The following is an 18,613-nucleotide window of genomic DNA, read 5'->3' as shown; positions in this document are numbered from 1 at the left end:
AACTTCATGAGGCAGAATCCAACTGTGCATCTCTAGATGCCTCAGGATCCTCACAGGGTTTGCCTTATCTCAATGAAGGTCCGAAATTTCCATGACATGGAACACAACTGGAGCAGGTACAAACTCTGGATGCTTTGGGATGGGTAGTAAAAGAGAAGCAAATGGTGAGGAATTAGTGTGGCTGCTGTTCTTAATATTAACAAGCACTAGATGATAAAGTGCATTAGATCAGAAGTACTGGAGAACACGGTTATGGGATGTATTATGTGTATGTTTGGCTAAAAGAATGTGTCTTTAATCTACATTTAAACTGTGAGTGTGTATCTGAGCCCCAAACCCTGTCAGTAAGGCTATTAGAAAGTGGGTATTGCAAAGTTGTGAGGTAAAAGTTATACTCATTATATTCATTTGACCTTAAGATAAACCACTCGATTGTCTGCTCTGTACAGCTGTTGCAGAGAAGAGGTTGTTCTGCAGAACATTGGGGCACATATAGGCACAGCAGGTAGTGTTGGTGCCTTCTACATGCTACTCAGCTCAGATTACTGTCTGGGTGGGGTTCCGCATATTCATCCCATGTCTGTTTGGATTTCTTCTCCTCTCCAGGTTCAGGTTTCGTCTACACGTGTAGACCTAAATGTATGACGTCTGTGCATGAATCTTAAGATGGACTGGACAACTTAGGATAAGGGTCTAATCTAGTGAGACCCTGATCAGAATAACGCAACAGGTACTGAAGACGAATGACAAATAAAACAGCTGATTAAAGCTGAACACGTAATCAAACTAGCAATTAATGGTAAATATAAACTAAAGTCCAGCACCAGCACCCCAGTCATTTCAGGACAAACTACAGCAAACACACACAGCTGTTAGAGGTCTGCTTGGAGAGGTTCCTGTAATAGCATCTGCACTCACTCTGACTTTAATGCTACATTTATTCAGTTATGTCGGCCCATGTTGCCTGTTAGTCATCAGCCCGAGGAACACGTACTTTATTAAATTTGGTGTTTATCAAATTCAAAAACTATCACATTTATTAAATAAAGAGGACCAAATTAATATTATATTATGGATAGAAAATAACATTCTGCTTTAAAAGTGTGTCTTCTATTGTAAGTAGTTTAATGTTTATTATAGTACAAGATAGCACATACATCTGAGTGGTCATCAATATCCTAACAGGGAGACCAACACAAAGCAAAATCACATGTACTCACAGCCATTTGTAGGTGCTATGAAATGAGGAATGCTGTTAGGTTGACTTCTAGGTGGTTTCACACCATGCCATTCAATCAATTTCCCACAACGGCACCTCGTTTATTTCTTATTTAACATGCACCTACTACTTAGATACAACCCAGAAAACTGGGCTTGTGACAAGCAAAGCAGGATCCTTTACTCAGCTCACTCGGGGTGCAGCTTGGAAAAGGAAGCACATTATGTTGAGTGGTGCTGATTCAGCAGTGTAGAAGAGCAGCAGTATGACTACCTGCAGAATCCTTAAATTCAATTCGGGCACTGATCAGGGAGTCTGCCATTTTAAGGCCTTTGTCTCTCACTCATAAGATTCTCCCAGTGCACTGGAACATTTGCTCTCTAAAAATTCCCACAATGCACCACAAAAACTAAGAGCATTATTTTTTGGTGTCTCAAGTTGGAAAAAATTGGCAGACGAACTCTAAGCCAACTTCATTAACAAACATAAAGAGCTTATCGCTTGGTTGTAGTTGCAGCTCTGAAACGATTAATTATATTTGCATACTTATATTTAACTTTATTTGATGTTGAATATATGGTTAATTTGAGTCTAATGACATTCAAGTGTTTAACAATTTAAAGAAAGAAATCCACTATATTGAAATACCGTGAAATGTCGAAAAATGATGTCAGAGATATTGATCCTGCCTGTTTTTGATAGATGCTAGTGGTGCAGTTTTACAACGTAAGTAGTAAACTGTAGTCATGCGGCTTGAAATTGAGTCTTCGGTGTTTCAGTGTGTTGTAAGCAGGATCCTTAACAGTACCACAATATGTACACAATATAACTGATTCATGATTCCAGAGAGATGTTGATGGAGACGCTGTTCCTGTAATTTACTGCTGCTATGGATGAGGGTTAGTTTTGCATGTGTGAGAGAAGAGTGTATACTATATCAGCAATTCTTATGATCTTGTTAAGATGAGCCATTAAAGAGTGCTTTGTGGAAACAAATTCAAACACTTTATTTTTGTTATTCAGTAACAGCATGGAGTGTTTTTGTTGTAATCAATCCCTTGCATTCAAATGTTGAATTGTAACATGATAATCTGTATTATAATAACAAAAACAACAACTTCATTATCAATACTAAACAATTTGATATTTTTGAGTGATAGCTAACAGGCAAACAGAAATACAAACGCTTTGGACTTTCACAGTGTAAATGATTCTTTGCACTATTTCCTCTTGAAGCAAGACATCCTGCTGTTTATGCTTGTTCAAGTTAAATGAGATTCTTTCAAATACAGAGAAGTTACTGAAAATGAGCAAAATAATACCAGCAGACTTTGGTTTCTCATAGATTAAATAACTCCTAGAAATCTACCAAGGATGAGAAGTGGGCCTTCCAGTCATGCTAATGGAACTTGAGCCTGGAACTTGAGCCTGTTTCCTCATCAACAATACTCATCATTACGTTACCGTCACATCCCGCAATGTTCCTTTCCCATCACAACAGTTCTCATAATCTTTGGTTCTTTAAAAAAACCTTCACAAAACAAGAACATATAAATTCATAGAAAAATTGTGCTTTGTAATACGTATGATCTCATTAGGTCACACAGTTAAGCGCACTCTCATACATCTTTCGCAGATACATTCATCCGTACACCCAGATCCTGATCCTGCAGACTGAAAACAAGGAAGAGTCGCCATCATTCCTTGAGCTTGCTCTCCAGAAAGTCTTGAATCTTGCTTAAATTCTCTTCCTGTTGGCCAAGTGCTTCCAGTAGAATGCCCATGGGTGACTTTTTCAGCCCCGCACTCTCCATCTTATTCTCCAGCTTGTTCTTCATGTTACGCAGACGAAGAGATGCATGAGCAAAGATCACTGGAATGCAAAAGGACAAGATTCTAATAAAAATGAGAATGCTTTAGGGCATACAGTTTCATTTTTCCTGAATTAATAAACTAGAATACTTAATCAGGGATAAGAACAAACTTCCAAATGAACATCCCTCCATCTATACATCCATCTATACTGGATATCCTACACAGGGTTGCCGTTTGCTTGACTATGCCATTATACCAACCCATTCATCGCCAAAATGATATACATGCATGGATATGCACCCATACATACAGAACACATACACACACCTCACATACATAATATATTGTATATTACTGACTGATATTTATATTCTGCCTGAAAAGGCTATCTTGTATTCTAAGTGCTTTAATGCAAGTTATAATCATACTACAATATACCATGCGCTGTTGATTTCCTGAACCTGATAGGGCATCCTTCATCGTACACAGGGGAAACCTAGAATCTCTGGAGTTCCAGGAGAGGGGACACCACAGACAAGGTTCCAATACATTACACACAACCATTTCCACACTACAGACAATTTAGAGATAACAATCAGCCTACAATGCATGTCTTTGGACTATGGAAGGAAACTGGAGGATCAGGAGGAAACCCCCTGAAGCACAGAGTGATGCAGAAGAGTCTTGTGTCACACCATGGATCTCCTGTTAACTAGGCTTGCATTTTATAGCTTCCTGGTATTGGATTGGTCAGAAATTCACATACACAGGTTAGAGAATTGAAGCCTCAACCTCAGAGGTGCAAGGCAAACATGGTAGCCATTACATTTTGTGAGTTTAGTAATTCACAATAACTTGACCCAGATCCAGATCCATTTTTTAATTATATGCATTTCCACAGCAATGTGCTATGTGGTCATCAGAAACAACAAAAACATACTCTAATGTTCATTAAATCACTATACTTGTTTTAATGTTTAAACTTTGCTGAATTGTTGCATCCTAATTTAAACCACTGAACACAAGAGTGGTTCTCTTCCTCAATTCTACACTGAATCATCGATCACAAGACATGAACAAATTTGGACTCACACATCAGCGGGAGTTTAACCCCCAAAATTAACACCATGACTCCGCCGAAGAGAGACATAAGGAGGTAGCTGACAAACATCACTAAAAAGACAAACAGCGTAGGGTTGTCCTTCTTAAAGTTCTTGATCACAGCTTTGTTATCTCCAGCCCACACAGCGCCGAGGAACACTGCTACGACTACTGCAGCTCCGGTCACCATGCCAGTGGGGTTCATAAACCTGAGGACACAGAAAAATGGACAAAGGCAGAAACATCATGTAGGGAAAATAAAACACCCATTATTAGAGAATGGTGACATCTAGTGATGGACTGAGAGTACAAGAAAATAACCCTAGTTTGGATCTTCTGCAGTGGACAGACGTCCGGTCTAGCTCCACTTTAATTTCTAATCAATTTGACATTTTCTCATTTCTCATTTAATTTAATGTAACTCAATTTCAGGATGTGAATAAGACATAGCATTATACCATATCTCAAATATACTAAGAAGTACAAAACAGTCCCTACAGGATTTCATTTCATCACAGAAATGAATGCAAATTCAAGTCAACTCAACGATACTCAGAGGAGCTTGCAGTTTTTCTAAATTATGCAGATCTGGGCATGTAACATGTCATTACAAAGCACATTCAGCCAACGCCCTCTTTGATTCATGAGTACAGCTATCACAGAACATAATTGCATGTGTATACACTGCTAGTATTCACATAGTTTTCTGCCAAAAAAAGCTCTGCATCAAAGATTTTCAAACCAGCAAATCGAGCATTTTTGTCTCCGTGCAACCACAAAAAAACCCCTGAAAATTTCTTGAAGGGACCATGAAACCTAAAGCAAGCAAAAGGTAGAAAATGCTTCTCATTTATCAAGCAGGATATGAACAAATGTGTGTGCAACTTTCTCATGGGAGCATACCAAATGTCTTCTCACTGAAAACACAGAAAAAGTTTTGCAATTTACATGATTGTGTGTAAATCAGGGAATATCAGGAACTCAATAATGTAAACCTTCAGCCATCCTGTGCTTGCAAATTTTGCCAATATATGTAGTTTTCCACAAGAAAAAAAAGCACATTTTGTTGGCAGTGTGATAAAAGTGCAGGGGACAAATAATGCTGGGTGAGGTTCTGTAGAAATGTAAAGCAAACATGTGATCAGATCGTCAGGAACTAAAGCAAACACATTCAAATCAGTTCAATATTTGACTGATTATCATCACACAGCTTCCTGAAGTCAAGATCCGTGTGCTATATGATCATGAGCTATATTACAGTTTCACAGTATAACAACTTAACATCAAATTAAAAGATTACAGGATAATAAGGTCATTATAAACTCAAATAATATATCAATAGTGTGTCATTTGTCAGGAGAAAAAAAAACATTGCACAAACTAACAGCTTCGTGGACACGGCTGATCTACAGCAATAAGCAGACTCCCTTCTACATTGCCACTTAGAGAAGTGCTTTGTAATCATCTCATGCTAAAAGTAGATCCTTATGATGCTAGTGCACAAAATCAGGGACTATACAGTAGGTGCATCCCAAATGGCATAATTATTCAGTATTTTATACCATTTTAAGTGTGGAAAGTTGAACACTTATGTAGTTGAGAGGGGGTAAGTGGTAAGTATCTACCAAAATGATCCATGGTCATAGACACCTGACTCAATAATGGGTGTAAGGAAAAAGGCTAACCCATCTGGAACAATCCCACAGAAGTTCTACTGTAGCACAAATAGCTGAAAAAGTTAATGCTGGCTCTGACAGAAAATGTCAGAACACCCAGTGCATCACGGTTGGCTGCATATGCAGTATGTTGAACCCTGAGCTGCTTTGAACACATCAGAATTTGGACCATCGAGCAATGGAAGAGGAAGAGATGGCACAAAAGTGTGAAGAACGCTAGATAGAGAAGGCAGCTGTTACACCTTCATGGTAAAAGTATTCTCTAATGCCAATGGCCTCTTTCAAACAGGATTATGCCCTCTGTTTTTTCAGGTATGGTTTCAGGAATATAAACAGTTCAAGGTGTTGACTTGTCCTCCAAATTCTCCAGATCTCAAACAAAGCTAGTCTAAGCTCCATGGAGGATCTGTTGCTAAGGTCTTGGTGCTAGATCCCACACCAAATGTCCACTTTGTGCTAGATACCTCACCTTCAAAGGTCTTGTAGAATGATGATATGGCTAAAAACTTTGAAAAGAAAAGGTTGTGAAAGCATCACATGAAAACTGCTCCTTCTTGTGGCTGGAGCTGGACTTCATTCACAAACTGTGGATCTGATCCCTGTGGGTCTGAACCTGTGGATCTGATCCCTGTGGATCTGAACCCTCTGGATCTGATCGATGTGGATCTGATCGATGTGGATCTGATTCTTGTGGATCTGATCAATGTGGATCTGATTCCTGTGGATCTGGCATTTAGACAGTCCAGGAATTTATAGACATTGTGTCATCAGGGTTAGCCATCACTGTGGGTGGCTATATTTACATCCAACAATTAGATCATGTTTCCATATTTGCATAAATGTTGAAACACTGCTGCTCTTTACCCAAGACCCAGTGAGAAGGAGTTGGTGTGCATGTGGCAATACGGCCTTTTTTTACTCAGCACTTTTTACTTAGCACTTTTTACTCAGCACTTTTTTACTCAGCTTTAAAATATCGGATATTGATGAGTGAAAGTTGATATTAGGATGAAGAGAAAATCATGAATAAATCAAGAGGCGCTAAATATACTGGAAGCTTTGGATCGCTGTCATTTAACTCCTACACATTGATGCAGACTGGAAGTAGCTTTTTATATGTTGTATTTGCAAACATTACAGTATTTACTGTGTAAATCTCTTAAAGAGAGAGACTTGTAACCGGAACTCACCCAACTATGAGAAACACGACCACAGCCATCAACATGTAATTAGTCTGGTAGTAAAGCAGGTTACTGACAACTCTGTTGTTCCATTTCTGTAAATCGCGGATATCTGGTTTGGCAAATCGTTCAGATCCAGGGAAGAAATCATCCCACGGTCTGAGCGGCGTTAACTCTACTTTAGCCATTTCACCTCCGTGTAAACTTCTTGACAGCTGTTGAGCGGCGGATCTCAAACAACCAGAAAGTCTCCGGAAATCTCGCGATACTTCAGCGGAGGACGTTAGGGTGCAAACAGACATGATTTATTATTTAGTGTGAATGTTAATGCTTATAAAGTTAAATTATGATTGATCCGGGAATGGTGTACTTATAAATGATAAATACTTAATATGTAAATGTGAAAATAGGATATATAACATAATATTAAAAATACAATTATAAATCATAATATTAAATACAATTATATAAATATTATATACAATTATAATTGTAATATTAAAATACAATTATATAAATATTATATACAATTATAAATTATAATTGTATATAATATTTATATAATGTGTTTCAATATTATAATTCTAATTTATTATTATAATATTGAAATACGATTATATAAATATTATATACAATTATAAATCATAATATTAAATACAATTAAATACACCGGGCAGGTGTTCCGGGCATGTCCAACCGGGAGGAGGTCCTGGGGAAGACCTAGGACACGCTGGAGGGACTAAAATGGATGGATGGATGGATGGATGGATGGATGGATGGATGGATGGATGAATATTAAATACAATTATATAAATATTCTATACAATTATAAATCATAATATTAAAAGAATTATATAAATATTTATAAACAATTACAATTATAATATTAAATATAAATATTATATACAGTCGTTGAAAAAGAGCTCATTATAACGTTTATTCTAAAGGGAATTTGACATCAGTGAGCAAATGCAAGGCTTTATTTCAATAACCCTATTGTTTTTATAAAGTGCACTGTATAGTGTATCGGATCATTGGTTTACCATCTAGTGTGAAATGAGTAGTCATTTAGGATTTATCCAATGACATTCAACGCAATCCTATTGGCTGATAGAAGTCTATGTGTGTCACGTGATAAATGACGTTGCACACACACTTGTGCTCCTTTCGGTTGTCATGGCCGAACAGCAGCATGTAGCGAACTCCGACGTAGGGAAGCGCTGATCTTTATTTGTGCAGGTAATTTGTGTTCTTTTCCCAAACAACTCAACATGTTTTTGAAGAAAAATGTCGTGTTTTGTGGACATGCTCACAGGTGTCATGTAACTGTAGCTAAGCTAATAACTGGTTAGGTACAAACAGGCAGACAGCGATATACACACTGCACACTGGCTTTCATAGAGATCAGAATCAGGTTTATTGGCCAAGTGTGATGACACACACAAGGAATTCGGTTCCAGCTGTTTGTTACTCTCAAAAGTACAGATATAAATAACATTATACGTTTAGCTTGACTGGACAAGACAAAACAGACTGGACAAGACAAAAAAGTAGTCAAGACAAATTAGACAAGTCATACATATTATTATTAAACATATATATTATAGACAGTACGTGTACTAAATAAGAATACAGAATATATAGTGCAATAAGTATTGTGCAATATTACACTTGTACAACATGCAGCAGCAGTAGTGTCTAACATAATAAACGGATGATGTGATGACTGAGAGTTCTGATTATGCAGTACTTATAGATATGAAGCAGGGAATATAATTATGGTGAGTTGTTAATCAGGGTGATTTCCTGGGGAAAGAAACTGTTCCTGTGTCTGGCAGTTTTGTTAAACAAAGTTCTGTAGCTCCTGCCAGAAGGGAGGAGCCGAAAGATGTTGTGTAGAGGGTGTGAAGTGTCAGTAGTGATTTTTCCTGCCAGGTTTCTGGTTCTTGTATGCAAGTCCTGGGGAGTGGGCAGGGGGGCATCAATTATTGTTTCTGCTGTTTTTACTGTGTTGCAAATCATAAATGATAAAGTTACATTAACATTAACATTTTACACACGTAAAATTGTGTGTGTGAGTGAGAGTGAATAAAACAATACATGTGTACTAGCTGATGTTAACCCATCTAGTAAACACACAAAGTAAATTAGGTTTTGCTTTTGGATTGGGCAACTTACATTGGTAGAACGTCACTGTATTTAATTTACAGCTGTTTGCCCACTGCCAGATGTGGGGAGGAAGAGTTCTCATCACCCAAGTGGTAAAAACAGTTCGCCTCCGGTGGAGTCACCGACATTTCTACACCATGCATGTGAAAACCAAAGAGTTCCAGTCATTATTCACCGATGGTCTGAAGACTCTAGCAGGTAAAACTGACAAACACAAAAACCCATGGTAGATCTGTTTAATTGCTTAAATGCTAAATGCACTTAATACAACACAGTCTCCAATTAGATTTAATGTTTTCTGCTGTAATTATTTGATACTGTTTTTGTATATATATATACATACATACATACATACATACATACATACTTTATTCATTGATTCATCTCCTCTTCAAAAGCAGGTTTACATTACAATCAATTATCAATTATCAAGTATCAATTACATTTTGGATGAAAATGAAGAAATTAGAATGTTTCAGTGAATGTTGTTTGCTACGTTTGTCCAGAGATTTTTCAAAAGCATAAGTTTGAGCTCAGGATTGCTGGGGGAGCCGTGCGGGATCTTCTGTCAGGGAAACAACCTGAAGATGTAGATTTTGCTACTACTGCTACACCTGAGGAGATGAAGCACATGTTCCAGGATGCAGGGATCCGAATGATTAACAACAAAGGAGAGAAACATGGTACCATCACTGCTAGGGTGAGAGAGTCGTCCCATACCATTCTGCACCACCCAGAAATCTTTTAAACACTTTTCAGTTTTCACTTTGTTAATCAAGATATATAATAAAAGATCTCTGCACATGAACATGAATTTAATTGTAGGATTGTTGGCAGGGACGATTCTAGAATTTTCATTTTAATGGGGCTCAGCCCCCAGGGAAGGGTTGTATACTATCACAATGTGATAAGGGCTGAAGTTGAACGCAGCGAAGACGCATTGGATGAGAATCCGAACTGTGTATTGGTCCAGTAAACTGCAATTACAAGAACTGCACCGATGTAGATGTCATATCATAGCAATCCATCAATAAAAGCACACACACCTTGTATTCTCTGATGTTCGCTCTTCTCAGCGGATTGAAAAACTCGCTGAATCCACGCAGACTCACTTCAGGGGAGGAGCCGAAACATGCCGCAGATTGTCGCCGCTTCAAATGAGTTTTTAAAGGGGACTGAAGCGATCAAAAAATAATTAATCAAACAATAAGATTTAATGCAGATTTTAATATTGAGAGTGGACTTGCATATCACATTTACTTATCCTTGCTGAAAACTCTTTGTTGTCTGTATATACTTAAACTATGCATACATGTGAAGTTTTGTTAATTGGACTTTTAAATGATTAAATTCCTTGTGCATTGGACAAAATTAAATTCTAACCTTAAGCGACTGGTTCAATCTGCAGCTGAGTAACCAGAACTTTGAAGTGACCACTCTGCGTGTGGATGTGCAGACAGATGGGAGACACGCGGAAGTGGAATTCACAACAGACTGGCAGAAAGATGCTGAGCGCAGAGACCTCACAATTAACTCCATGTTCCTCGGTACTTCATGATTTCATGCCATATTGAACCGCAGTTTACAAAATCACACCTCACCATTTTAATTGTATTGTGTCTGTCCTTTTAGGGCTGGATGGAACCTTGTATGATTATTTCAAAGGTTATGAGGATCTCCAGAACAGAAAAGTTCGCTTTGTTGGGAATAGTGCACTTAGGATTCAAGAAGACTTCTTGCGGATTCTGCGATATTTCAGGTGTGTTAGCATTTCTGTTTGTGATGATAATCCGTTAGGGTTTACACTATTTGGTGTGCAACTCAGCTTCATCGGTATCAGGGTGTATGCTGTGTGTTTCTTTGAATTCTGCACAATACGGTTAAAATGTCATTTTGATAATGTGTAGGGAAGTATTTTCTTAAACTTTCCAAAAGTAATTTTATTTTCCTTTCTGGCCTTTCAAGATGCTCTAAAATGGCACACATCCTAATACAAACACATTCCAGAGTGTATCCCTAGTCATAAGCACTGACTGACAGGTTTTTGTTCAAGGCACTGGAAGTGTAAACACAAATGAAAATAAGATTGCAATGGCAAGCAGGGCAATTGCTGATCCTATTTCAATATGACAGGGTCACAACTCATGTGAAATTGTGCATAGACCTAGTTTTAAAAATTGTCTGTAAAATGTTTCCATAGAAAAGCTTTAACCTTTAAGTATAGGTACGAAAACCCGAACCAGTCAGTTTGCCCTCACATAGTGGAAAACATCTGTGATTTGTGACCGGGCTTATGTGTCTGTTGTGCTATTTACTCTTTGAAATTTCTTTTTCACGGGCTAGTACAGACTGAATTAATAACAATATGTTTATTTTCAAATGAATTATGACAAACTTATTGGAGTCATAATTCATTAAACATTGGATTAAAGCATGTCGTAATGTTAAACTGCTCACTACTCATTACTGTCTGTGTATATTTGTCGCAGATTTTATGGGCGCGTAGCAGCCGCGCCAGGGCTGCATGATCCTGACACACTGAGTGCGATCCGGGACAACGGACGAGGCCTGGCTGGAATCTCGGGGGAGAGAATCTGGGTGGAACTAAAGAAGATGCTGGTGGGGAATCATGCGGCTCACCTGCTCGAGCTTATTTATGAGCTCGATTTGGCTCAGTATATAGGTCAGATATGTGCACATGGTGAAGATTCACTAGAAAATTTAATTATATAAGAATGTGTAGTTGGTTATTATAATGCTGGTAGTCAAAGGACATGAGCGTTCATTAAGCATGCCATTTTAAAGCTGTATTGTACTAACTTGACGAAATACAATCCTAAGATATACTTTTTTTAAGCCTCTTGTATGTAGATTGAGCACTTTCCATTTGTATTGATGCATTTTAAATTTAATGGGGATTCCTGGCTTGTGATTTGTGATATTCTCCAGGACTCCCAGCAGATGTCAGTATGGAGGAGATGAAGCAGGTGTACAAGAGGACTGAAGGCAGCTTTCCTAAACCAATGACCGTGCTCTCAACTGTGCTACGTGGCCCAGAAGACGTGGAAAAGCTGGATTTGCGGTTAAAGATCTCCAGAGAGGAGAAGACCCTCGGCCTCTTTCTAGTGAAGCACAGACGAGACCTTGTTAAAGGACAAGATGAGAAGGACGGCCTGAAGCCCTTCACTGATTACATCATCGATGTAAGTAAAATTCACTGGTTGCTATGGTATTTTTGACAGAAGACTTTATCTATACAATCCTATCTGATGTTGAAAATGACATCAAGAATTTATTTATTTTTTGGCCAGATTAGTTCAAGTCGTTTGCACTTTTGCAGACTAAACAGTTTGCCTAGAATAAAACACATAATAAAATGTATGTTGTGTTTTATTCTAGGCAAACTCATATCATATCACCATAAAATGTGGAAACCTTTTGCACCTTTCAAAATCAGCCTTATTATCCTGAAGTGTGGCATTAGGGGTGATTCGATAGGAGCTAAGGGTGAATATCTATTGGGTAAAAACACAAACATAACAGCATATAATCAATTCAGAATCTAGTGCAGTGAAATGTAATGATAATATTACAGGCTTGTAAATGGGACAATCACAGAAATCCAGTAAGATGTCTGAATTATATGTATAATGTTGATTAATATTTGAATAGATGTATTAATGTATAAAATTCAATATTAATATAGTTATATTTATATATATTAATATAGAATAGTTTGAAATTCTAAATGAACAGTATGAAAGTGGAAGGCATAGTGGCGCGTCGGGTAACTTTTCTGTCTCAAAGCTCCAGCATCCACAGTTTGATCCTGAGCTCAGCTCACACTGTGTGAGATTTGTATGGATTAAAAAAACAGACAGACATCAAAACCATAAATATCTAATGAGGGCAATCATATTTGTGTGATGGTTCCGTTTCAAAATCTACGAACACTATAGATACAGTAATTGCTTTTGTGTTTTAGACTGCCACTCCACTGGTTTAGTTTAAAAACTCAGGAAATATAGTCCTAAGGCTGCAAGTCTCATCTATGAATATGTAACAAAAAAAAAGACAGTTGACTGTCAGAATGACATCGACAGGGTCACAGGCATTAATGGACGAGTGAAAGGTAAATCGATCACACACAATGCAACGCTTGATAAATCTGGTTAATAGACATTTTAATGTCTTAGAGTTACTCCGCTGTTCATTGAGCCGAACAATCCTTTAACTGTGACTAAATTTACAATATGACACATTTCTTTTAACAGCTTCTCATATATTGCTTGACCATACTACAACTTTTAATAATTTTATAAAACCGTCAGAATCTCAATTATTGAGCTTTGTTTATTTTGAGTTTGTAAATCGTAACACTGAATTTTGGGATTTGATGGTGGATTTATTACATTTGTAGTCTCGAGAGCCAGACGCCCAGAGCAAAGTACTGGAGCTTCTGAAGTACCAGGGTGAGAGGAAGCTTCTGGATGAACTGAGTCGGTGGACTGTCCCTCGTTTCCCTGTAAGCGGCCATGACCTGCGTCGCCTTGGAATCACGTCAGGCAAGGAGATTGGTACAACCCTTCAGGAGCTGCGTGATGTCTGGAAGAAGAGCCGCTACCGGCTGGGAAAGGAGGAACTCTTGAGCACCATCAGCAGGTCCTAACAGAAGACAAATAAAACCATTGAGAGTCTCAGTGAAGTGCCCTTATCTCCATATGATTCACAGTAAACACGGAGATGAAAAATATAGAGAAAAATTTGCCTGTGTTCAGCATAAACTATATTTCGTTTTGGGAATCTCCCACCTATCATAGCTGCATGAGCTAGGAATATTTACACATACAGAGTATCAACACTCCAAGGATTTGTTCCAAAAAGTCTAAAGGATAAACAAATTCCTGGAGTTTCATGCTGGAGAGACTTTAAACGATGCTTCACTCTGTTCATACAGTTATTTTCATTTAACCATTGCGGATCATTTATTTAAGACCTAATTTGCCACAACCTTTATATTTTTGTTTGTTTTGCTTTCTTAATTTGCAACTATCATTCATCAGAGGTAAAGTTCAGCTGGCTCTGAAAGAGAAAACGTATGCCTGATGCAACAATGGTTATGAGTTCATTCTGGAGGAGAAAAAAGATTGCATGTTATGGTCTGAGTTTGAAGTAAACCAAAAAACAAACTAAAAAGGTCTCTGTCATTTTTTATTTTGTATTTTTTTTAATATAAAATGGACAATATGCAAATTGGAGTAGGTGCTAATTTCCTGGAATTAATGTGGTGCTTTAGCACTGACTGTTAACAAGGATGCAGATGAGTGTAAAGTACCCTAGAGTAGCCAAAAATACATTTCTCACAAAGTTCATTCAGTATTCGTGACTCTGACATCACGCATTCTCATCATTGTTTTGTAAGCTTACAGATTCTGCAGTGATTTTTAGATTCCATGGAATTAAGAGGGTTAAGACTTTCCTCTCCTTTTCAATTGAGGCATCTTTACTGGATACAGTTTACAAGGTTGGCTTGACAAGTGCAAAGTCCTGTTTTCTGTTTCCATTGATGATATTAAATACATTTATTCTTGGAACTAAACATTTACATGTCTCACATTTTGTATCTTGAGCAAGGTCCTCAACCCTCCCTGCTCCTGGGGCACTGTATCATAGCTGTCCCTGCACTCTGTCCCCAACCTCCTCATTTGGGATATGTGAAGAAAAGAATTCCACTGTGCTGCAATGTATATGTGGCGTTAATAAAGGCTTCTATGGCCCCATTCCTTCCTTTTTGTGCGTTCCGTTGTTTTTTTTATTTCAATAGTTGCTCTGTCTTTAATTTGTATTTGGTGGTTTTGATTAAAGCTGGTTTACACAAAACCAGTCTAAGAAGAAAATTGTTTTCTTAGAGAGCGTAATGCTTGATTTGCTTTTATTTAAAGCCTTTGGAAAGTACACGTGATTTGTGCGTAAAGGCGCATTACACCAAACACCGCTGGTTAGAACATCGGGGCATTGGAAGCTTTGATTTAGCAGACAGACGAATCAGTGTAAAGAAAGACGGTTACATCACGTGTGCGTTACATTGGAGGGCTCTTGTACCAGGATGAGGTGGTAAAGTCGCCCAGTTCCTCGACTCACCTTGACGTTCTTTCGAAGAAGTGGCGTTGAGAAGTGTGGTGCTGAAGGACAGCTCCTGTTTTCCACACAATCGGAGACTAATCTAGAAATATAAATCAACTTCTCAAGGTTACTCCCAACTCCAGTCTGCGTCTTCACTCCAAAGTGGTCAAGTCAGGGTTTCATGATTTTAATACATTTCTCGTACATGAATTTAGATTTTAAAAAATGGTTTAGAATAAGTAATGAACGCTAATTGTTACTTTAATGGTGTAAACATGTCGTTCTTGAGCTCAAACGTCAGCAACGTGAACCTGACGCGGAAAGCAGTGGACAATCAGCCGCCGCGGGATGAAAGATTAGCTCGGATCGAGATCACGCTGCTCGGTGTTATCTTCCTGAGCGCTACGGCTCTGAATCTCGGTCTCTTGCTCGTGCTAGTGAGGAGGCGCGGGTCCATGTCCCGCATGCGTGTCTTCGTTTTGCACCTGTGCCTGGCGGATCTCGCCGTTGCTTTTTTCCAGGTGTGTCCTCAGCTCCTGTGGGACATCACGGACCGTTTTGTAGGTCCAGATTTGGTGTGCCGCTTGGTCAAGTACCTACAGGTGGTCGGCATGTTCGCCTCTGCTTACATGATAGTTGTGATGACACTAGATCGCTACCAAGCTGTGTGCAACCCCATGGGCACTCTTCAGAGGAGGAGAGCGCGCTGGAACTTGCCGGTGTGCATCGTTTGGGCAGTATCCCTTGTGGGCGCCCTACCGCAGATTTTTATTTTCTCCCGCGTACAAATAGCTCCAGAGGTCTTCGACTGCTGGGCGCAATTCGTACAACCGTGGGGACTTAAAGCATACGTGACGTGGACAACTTTGGTCATATTTGCGCTGCCGATCTTGACAGTGATCGTGTGCCAGGTATGCATTTGCCGCGCCGTGAGGGTCAGATTGCACATGAACACGCGCCATGAGGGCTGCACAAATGCTAGCAGCGTGCTCGGACTCTCCAAGGCGCGCGTAAAGACCGTCAAGATGACCGTAGTAATCGTCCTCGTTTACGTGGTTTGCTGGGCGCCTTTCTTCACCGTACAGCTGTGGTCAGTGTGGGACGACGACGCTCCGACTGAATGTAAGCGATGCTCATTGATTTGACCTTTTTTTAATATCATTGAATGCTCTGATCTCTGATTAACTATCACAGCTTTTGTCACAAAAAATAAACCAAATCCAAAGTGCTCTATCTAAAGTTACCAGATTTCAATAGCATTGGCACCTTTATATATAACTCTATATTGAAATTGTAATATTGAGGGTCTCACACTTTTTTGCAGTCAGAGAAAAGGTTCAGTTTTCTTGAACCTATTGACGCTACTGAATGAACTTACTGACTAAAACTGTCGTTAGATTCATGGTGACATATTTAGTCTACTGAAGTGAAGTGATTAATGAAGCTAATAACAATAGAAACTCAATTCTAACAAAAAAAGTAACAAAAAATGTAACAAAACTCCAAAAAAATCTACATGGGACTATTCTACTTATTAATAACTTTCTGTTATTAATGTTTTACATAGAACTTTTAAGCGTTCTCTCATGGAAGTAACCAAAGAACCTGATTGTAGCAGCCATTTCCTCCATCCATTTACCATTAAAACTAATCTAATTTGGCATTGATGGTGCTATGAACATGTAAATTATTCCTGTTGGTTTGTGTAACAGTTCTGATCATATACTGTTCCATTGCAGCTGCAACATTCACCATCCTTATGCTGCTTGCAAGTCTGAATAGCTGTGCCAACCCCTGCATCTTCCTTGTCTTCAGTGGCCCAGGACCCAAGCAACTGTTGGCACTGATGTGTATGAGCCAGAGCGAAAGTAAAATGTCTGTGCCTGAGGATGCCACAGTGTTCAGTACTGTCTACCTAAGCTTAAAGAGTCTCACTTAGATAAAATCCTTGGCCTCATAGCTATGAAGCTACCTAAGTGTTGTGGTGATGAAAGATTGAATTCAAATATTGTTTTCTATTAGCCACCAAATTAATCGATTGTACACCTTCAGCCTTCAATCTTACAACAGTTAAGGATTCATTGATTGCCTAAGAAGCAAAAGACTCTTGATTATTCACTGAACCTTGAAAGAATCCTATTTTCAATGTCTCAACTGTGCATTACACTATCCACTATCTGCCACACCCCACATTACTCATTATAAGATACTATATATTAGCCACACCAATGATGTAGATATACCCTGGAACATCAATACTCATAGCCAGAATGTAATTTGTGGTCACAAGTTTGACTGTCATGGTAATCGCCCAAAAACAAATATCAATGGACAGCAACAGCACTACATACATTTATTATGGCATATAATTTTGTTCTATGTTCTTGGGTTTAAACACATGTTACTGTGTACTTGAGAATTATACAGGTTTATACATTTCACTAAGAAATATTGGTCAATAATTTAACCAGAGTTCAAAAATCTATTTTCATATATAAACACCAATCTTGGATTTTCTAAAAGTGCTGATAATCTAAATGTTCATGCTTTTATTGTACACTTTGCATCTGTGGTTCTTTTTTAAGTGCCAATAAAGTGTTTGTGTGTGAATCAACATATTGTTTTTTAATCAATGTATGTCAAAAAGAAGCAAGCAAAAGGTAAATGTAAGCTTTACTGTCCAGGATTTTTTATGCAATAAATAAAAGAAGGATTTAAATTCACTAACCACATTATGAGGAACACATGTACAGCACACCACCTCATTTGTGCAGTTATCCAATTAATCACTTATGCAGTTTTCCTAATCTTTAATTGACCTGCTGGATCCAAACCATGGCAATGAAATTCCAAAAACACAGGAATCTTTAGTTTGTAGTGATATATTTTTGTATTCATACAGTATTTCTTTGAAGCATATCTGAGGAACCCATGATTTTTATATCATTATATTTTTAACATAAAATGTACATCCCACCATTACCAAAACCATTATACACACTTTTATAGAACAAATATAAACCTGTAGATTTATGCTGTTATCCAATCTAATATCATGTAGATACAGATCAAGTGAATGCTCACATTAAACATCAGAATGAGGGGAAGTGTCATCTCTGTGACTTTAGCTGTGGCATGATTGTTAGTAGCAGATTTGAAACTGCTGAAAAAATCTCTAAGGATTTTCAAAGACAACAGTCTCTAGAGTACACAGAATGATGCGAAAAACAAATGAACATTGAGTGAGTGACAGTTCTGTGGGTGGAATCGCCTAATTGATGTGAGATGTCAGATGAAAATGACAAGATTTGTTTGAGCTGCCAGGAAAG

At 38.2% G+C, this 18,613-nt stretch overlaps 3 protein-coding genes across 4 annotated transcripts; 2 read left to right on the top strand and 1 right to left on the bottom strand.

Annotated features, from left to right (window-relative positions):
- Positions 1-2,341: 2,341 nt before the first annotated feature.
- arl6ip5a (ADP-ribosylation factor-like 6 interacting protein 5a) lies at positions 2,342-7,275 on the bottom strand. The gene is made up of 3 exons (XM_027146285.2): positions 7,002-7,275; positions 4,127-4,344; positions 2,342-3,092 (listed from the first exon to the last, which is right to left on the bottom strand). Exons 1-3 carry the CDS (start codon positions 7,178-7,180, stop codon positions 2,917-2,919), a joined length of 573 nt encoding a protein of 190 aa, XP_027002086.2. The 5' UTR covers positions 7,181-7,275; the 3' UTR covers positions 2,342-2,916.
- Positions 7,276-8,101: 826 nt separating this feature from the next.
- Positions 8,102-14,357, top strand: trnt1 (tRNA nucleotidyl transferase, CCA-adding, 1). 2 transcript variants are annotated; one of them, XM_027147381.2, is made up of 8 exons: positions 8,102-8,231; positions 9,221-9,359; positions 9,668-9,861; positions 10,570-10,708; positions 10,794-10,920; positions 11,651-11,844; positions 12,111-12,364; positions 13,582-14,357. In XM_027147381.2, the coding sequence occupies exons 2-8, from the start codon at positions 9,221-9,223 to the stop codon at positions 13,828-13,830; spliced, it is 1,296 nt and encodes a 431-aa protein (XP_027003182.2). In that variant the 5' UTR covers positions 8,102-8,231; the 3' UTR covers positions 13,831-14,357. The 2 variants fall into 2 exon arrangements, with proteins under 2 accessions (XP_027003182.2, XP_027003181.2); XM_027147380.2 differs by having other exon boundaries at positions 8,103-8,231; positions 9,203-9,359.
- Positions 14,358-14,506: 149 nt separating this feature from the next.
- Positions 14,507-17,898, top strand: avpr2b.1 (arginine vasopressin receptor 2b, tandem duplicate, 1). The gene is made up of 2 exons (XM_027147175.2): positions 14,507-16,406; positions 17,024-17,898. Exons 1-2 carry the CDS (start codon positions 15,527-15,529, stop codon positions 17,221-17,223), a joined length of 1,080 nt encoding a protein of 359 aa, XP_027002976.1. The 5' UTR covers positions 14,507-15,526; the 3' UTR covers positions 17,224-17,898.
- The last annotated feature ends 715 nt before the right edge of the window (positions 17,899-18,613 follow it).

Source organism: Tachysurus fulvidraco, chromosome 5 (genome assembly GCF_022655615.1).
Source record: "Tachysurus fulvidraco isolate hzauxx_2018 chromosome 5, HZAU_PFXX_2.0, whole genome shotgun sequence".
Lineage (NCBI taxonomy): Eukaryota > Metazoa > Chordata > Actinopteri > Siluriformes > Bagridae > Tachysurus > Tachysurus fulvidraco.
Note: the sequence above shows the minus strand (reverse complement) of the source record. Positions and strands in the feature narration are given on the sequence as shown.

Bases quoted from the DNA above. Each gene is read 5' to 3' on its own strand.
- trnt1 (XM_027147381.2), top strand. From the start codon at position 9,221: ATGTGGGGAGGAAGAGTTCTCATCACCCAAGTGGTAAAAACAGTTCGC. The intron at 9,862-10,569 runs GTGAGAGAGTCG...TTCAATCTGCAG, and splicing joins ATGGTACCATCACTGCTAGG to CTGAGTAACCAGAACTTTGA. The intron at 10,709-10,793 runs GTACTTCATGAT...CTGTCCTTTTAG, and splicing joins AATTAACTCCATGTTCCTCG to GGCTGGATGGAACCTTGTAT.
- arl6ip5a (XM_027146285.2), bottom strand. From the start codon at position 7,180: ATGGCTAAAGTAGAGTTAACGCCGCTCAGACCGTGGGATGATTTCTTC. The intron at 4,345-7,001 runs GTGAGTTCCGGT...CTGTGTCCTCAG, and splicing joins GTCGTGTTTCTCATAGTTGG to GTTTATGAACCCCACTGGCA. The intron at 3,093-4,126 runs GTGAGTCCAAAT...TTTGCATTCCAG, and splicing joins GGTTAAACTCCCGCTGATGT to TGATCTTTGCTCATGCATCT.
- avpr2b.1 (XM_027147175.2), top strand. From the start codon at position 15,527: ATGAACGCTAATTGTTACTTTAATGGTGTAAACATGTCGTTCTTGAGC. The intron at 16,407-17,023 runs GTAAGCGATGCT...GTTCCATTGCAG, and splicing joins CGACGACGCTCCGACTGAAT to CTGCAACATTCACCATCCTT.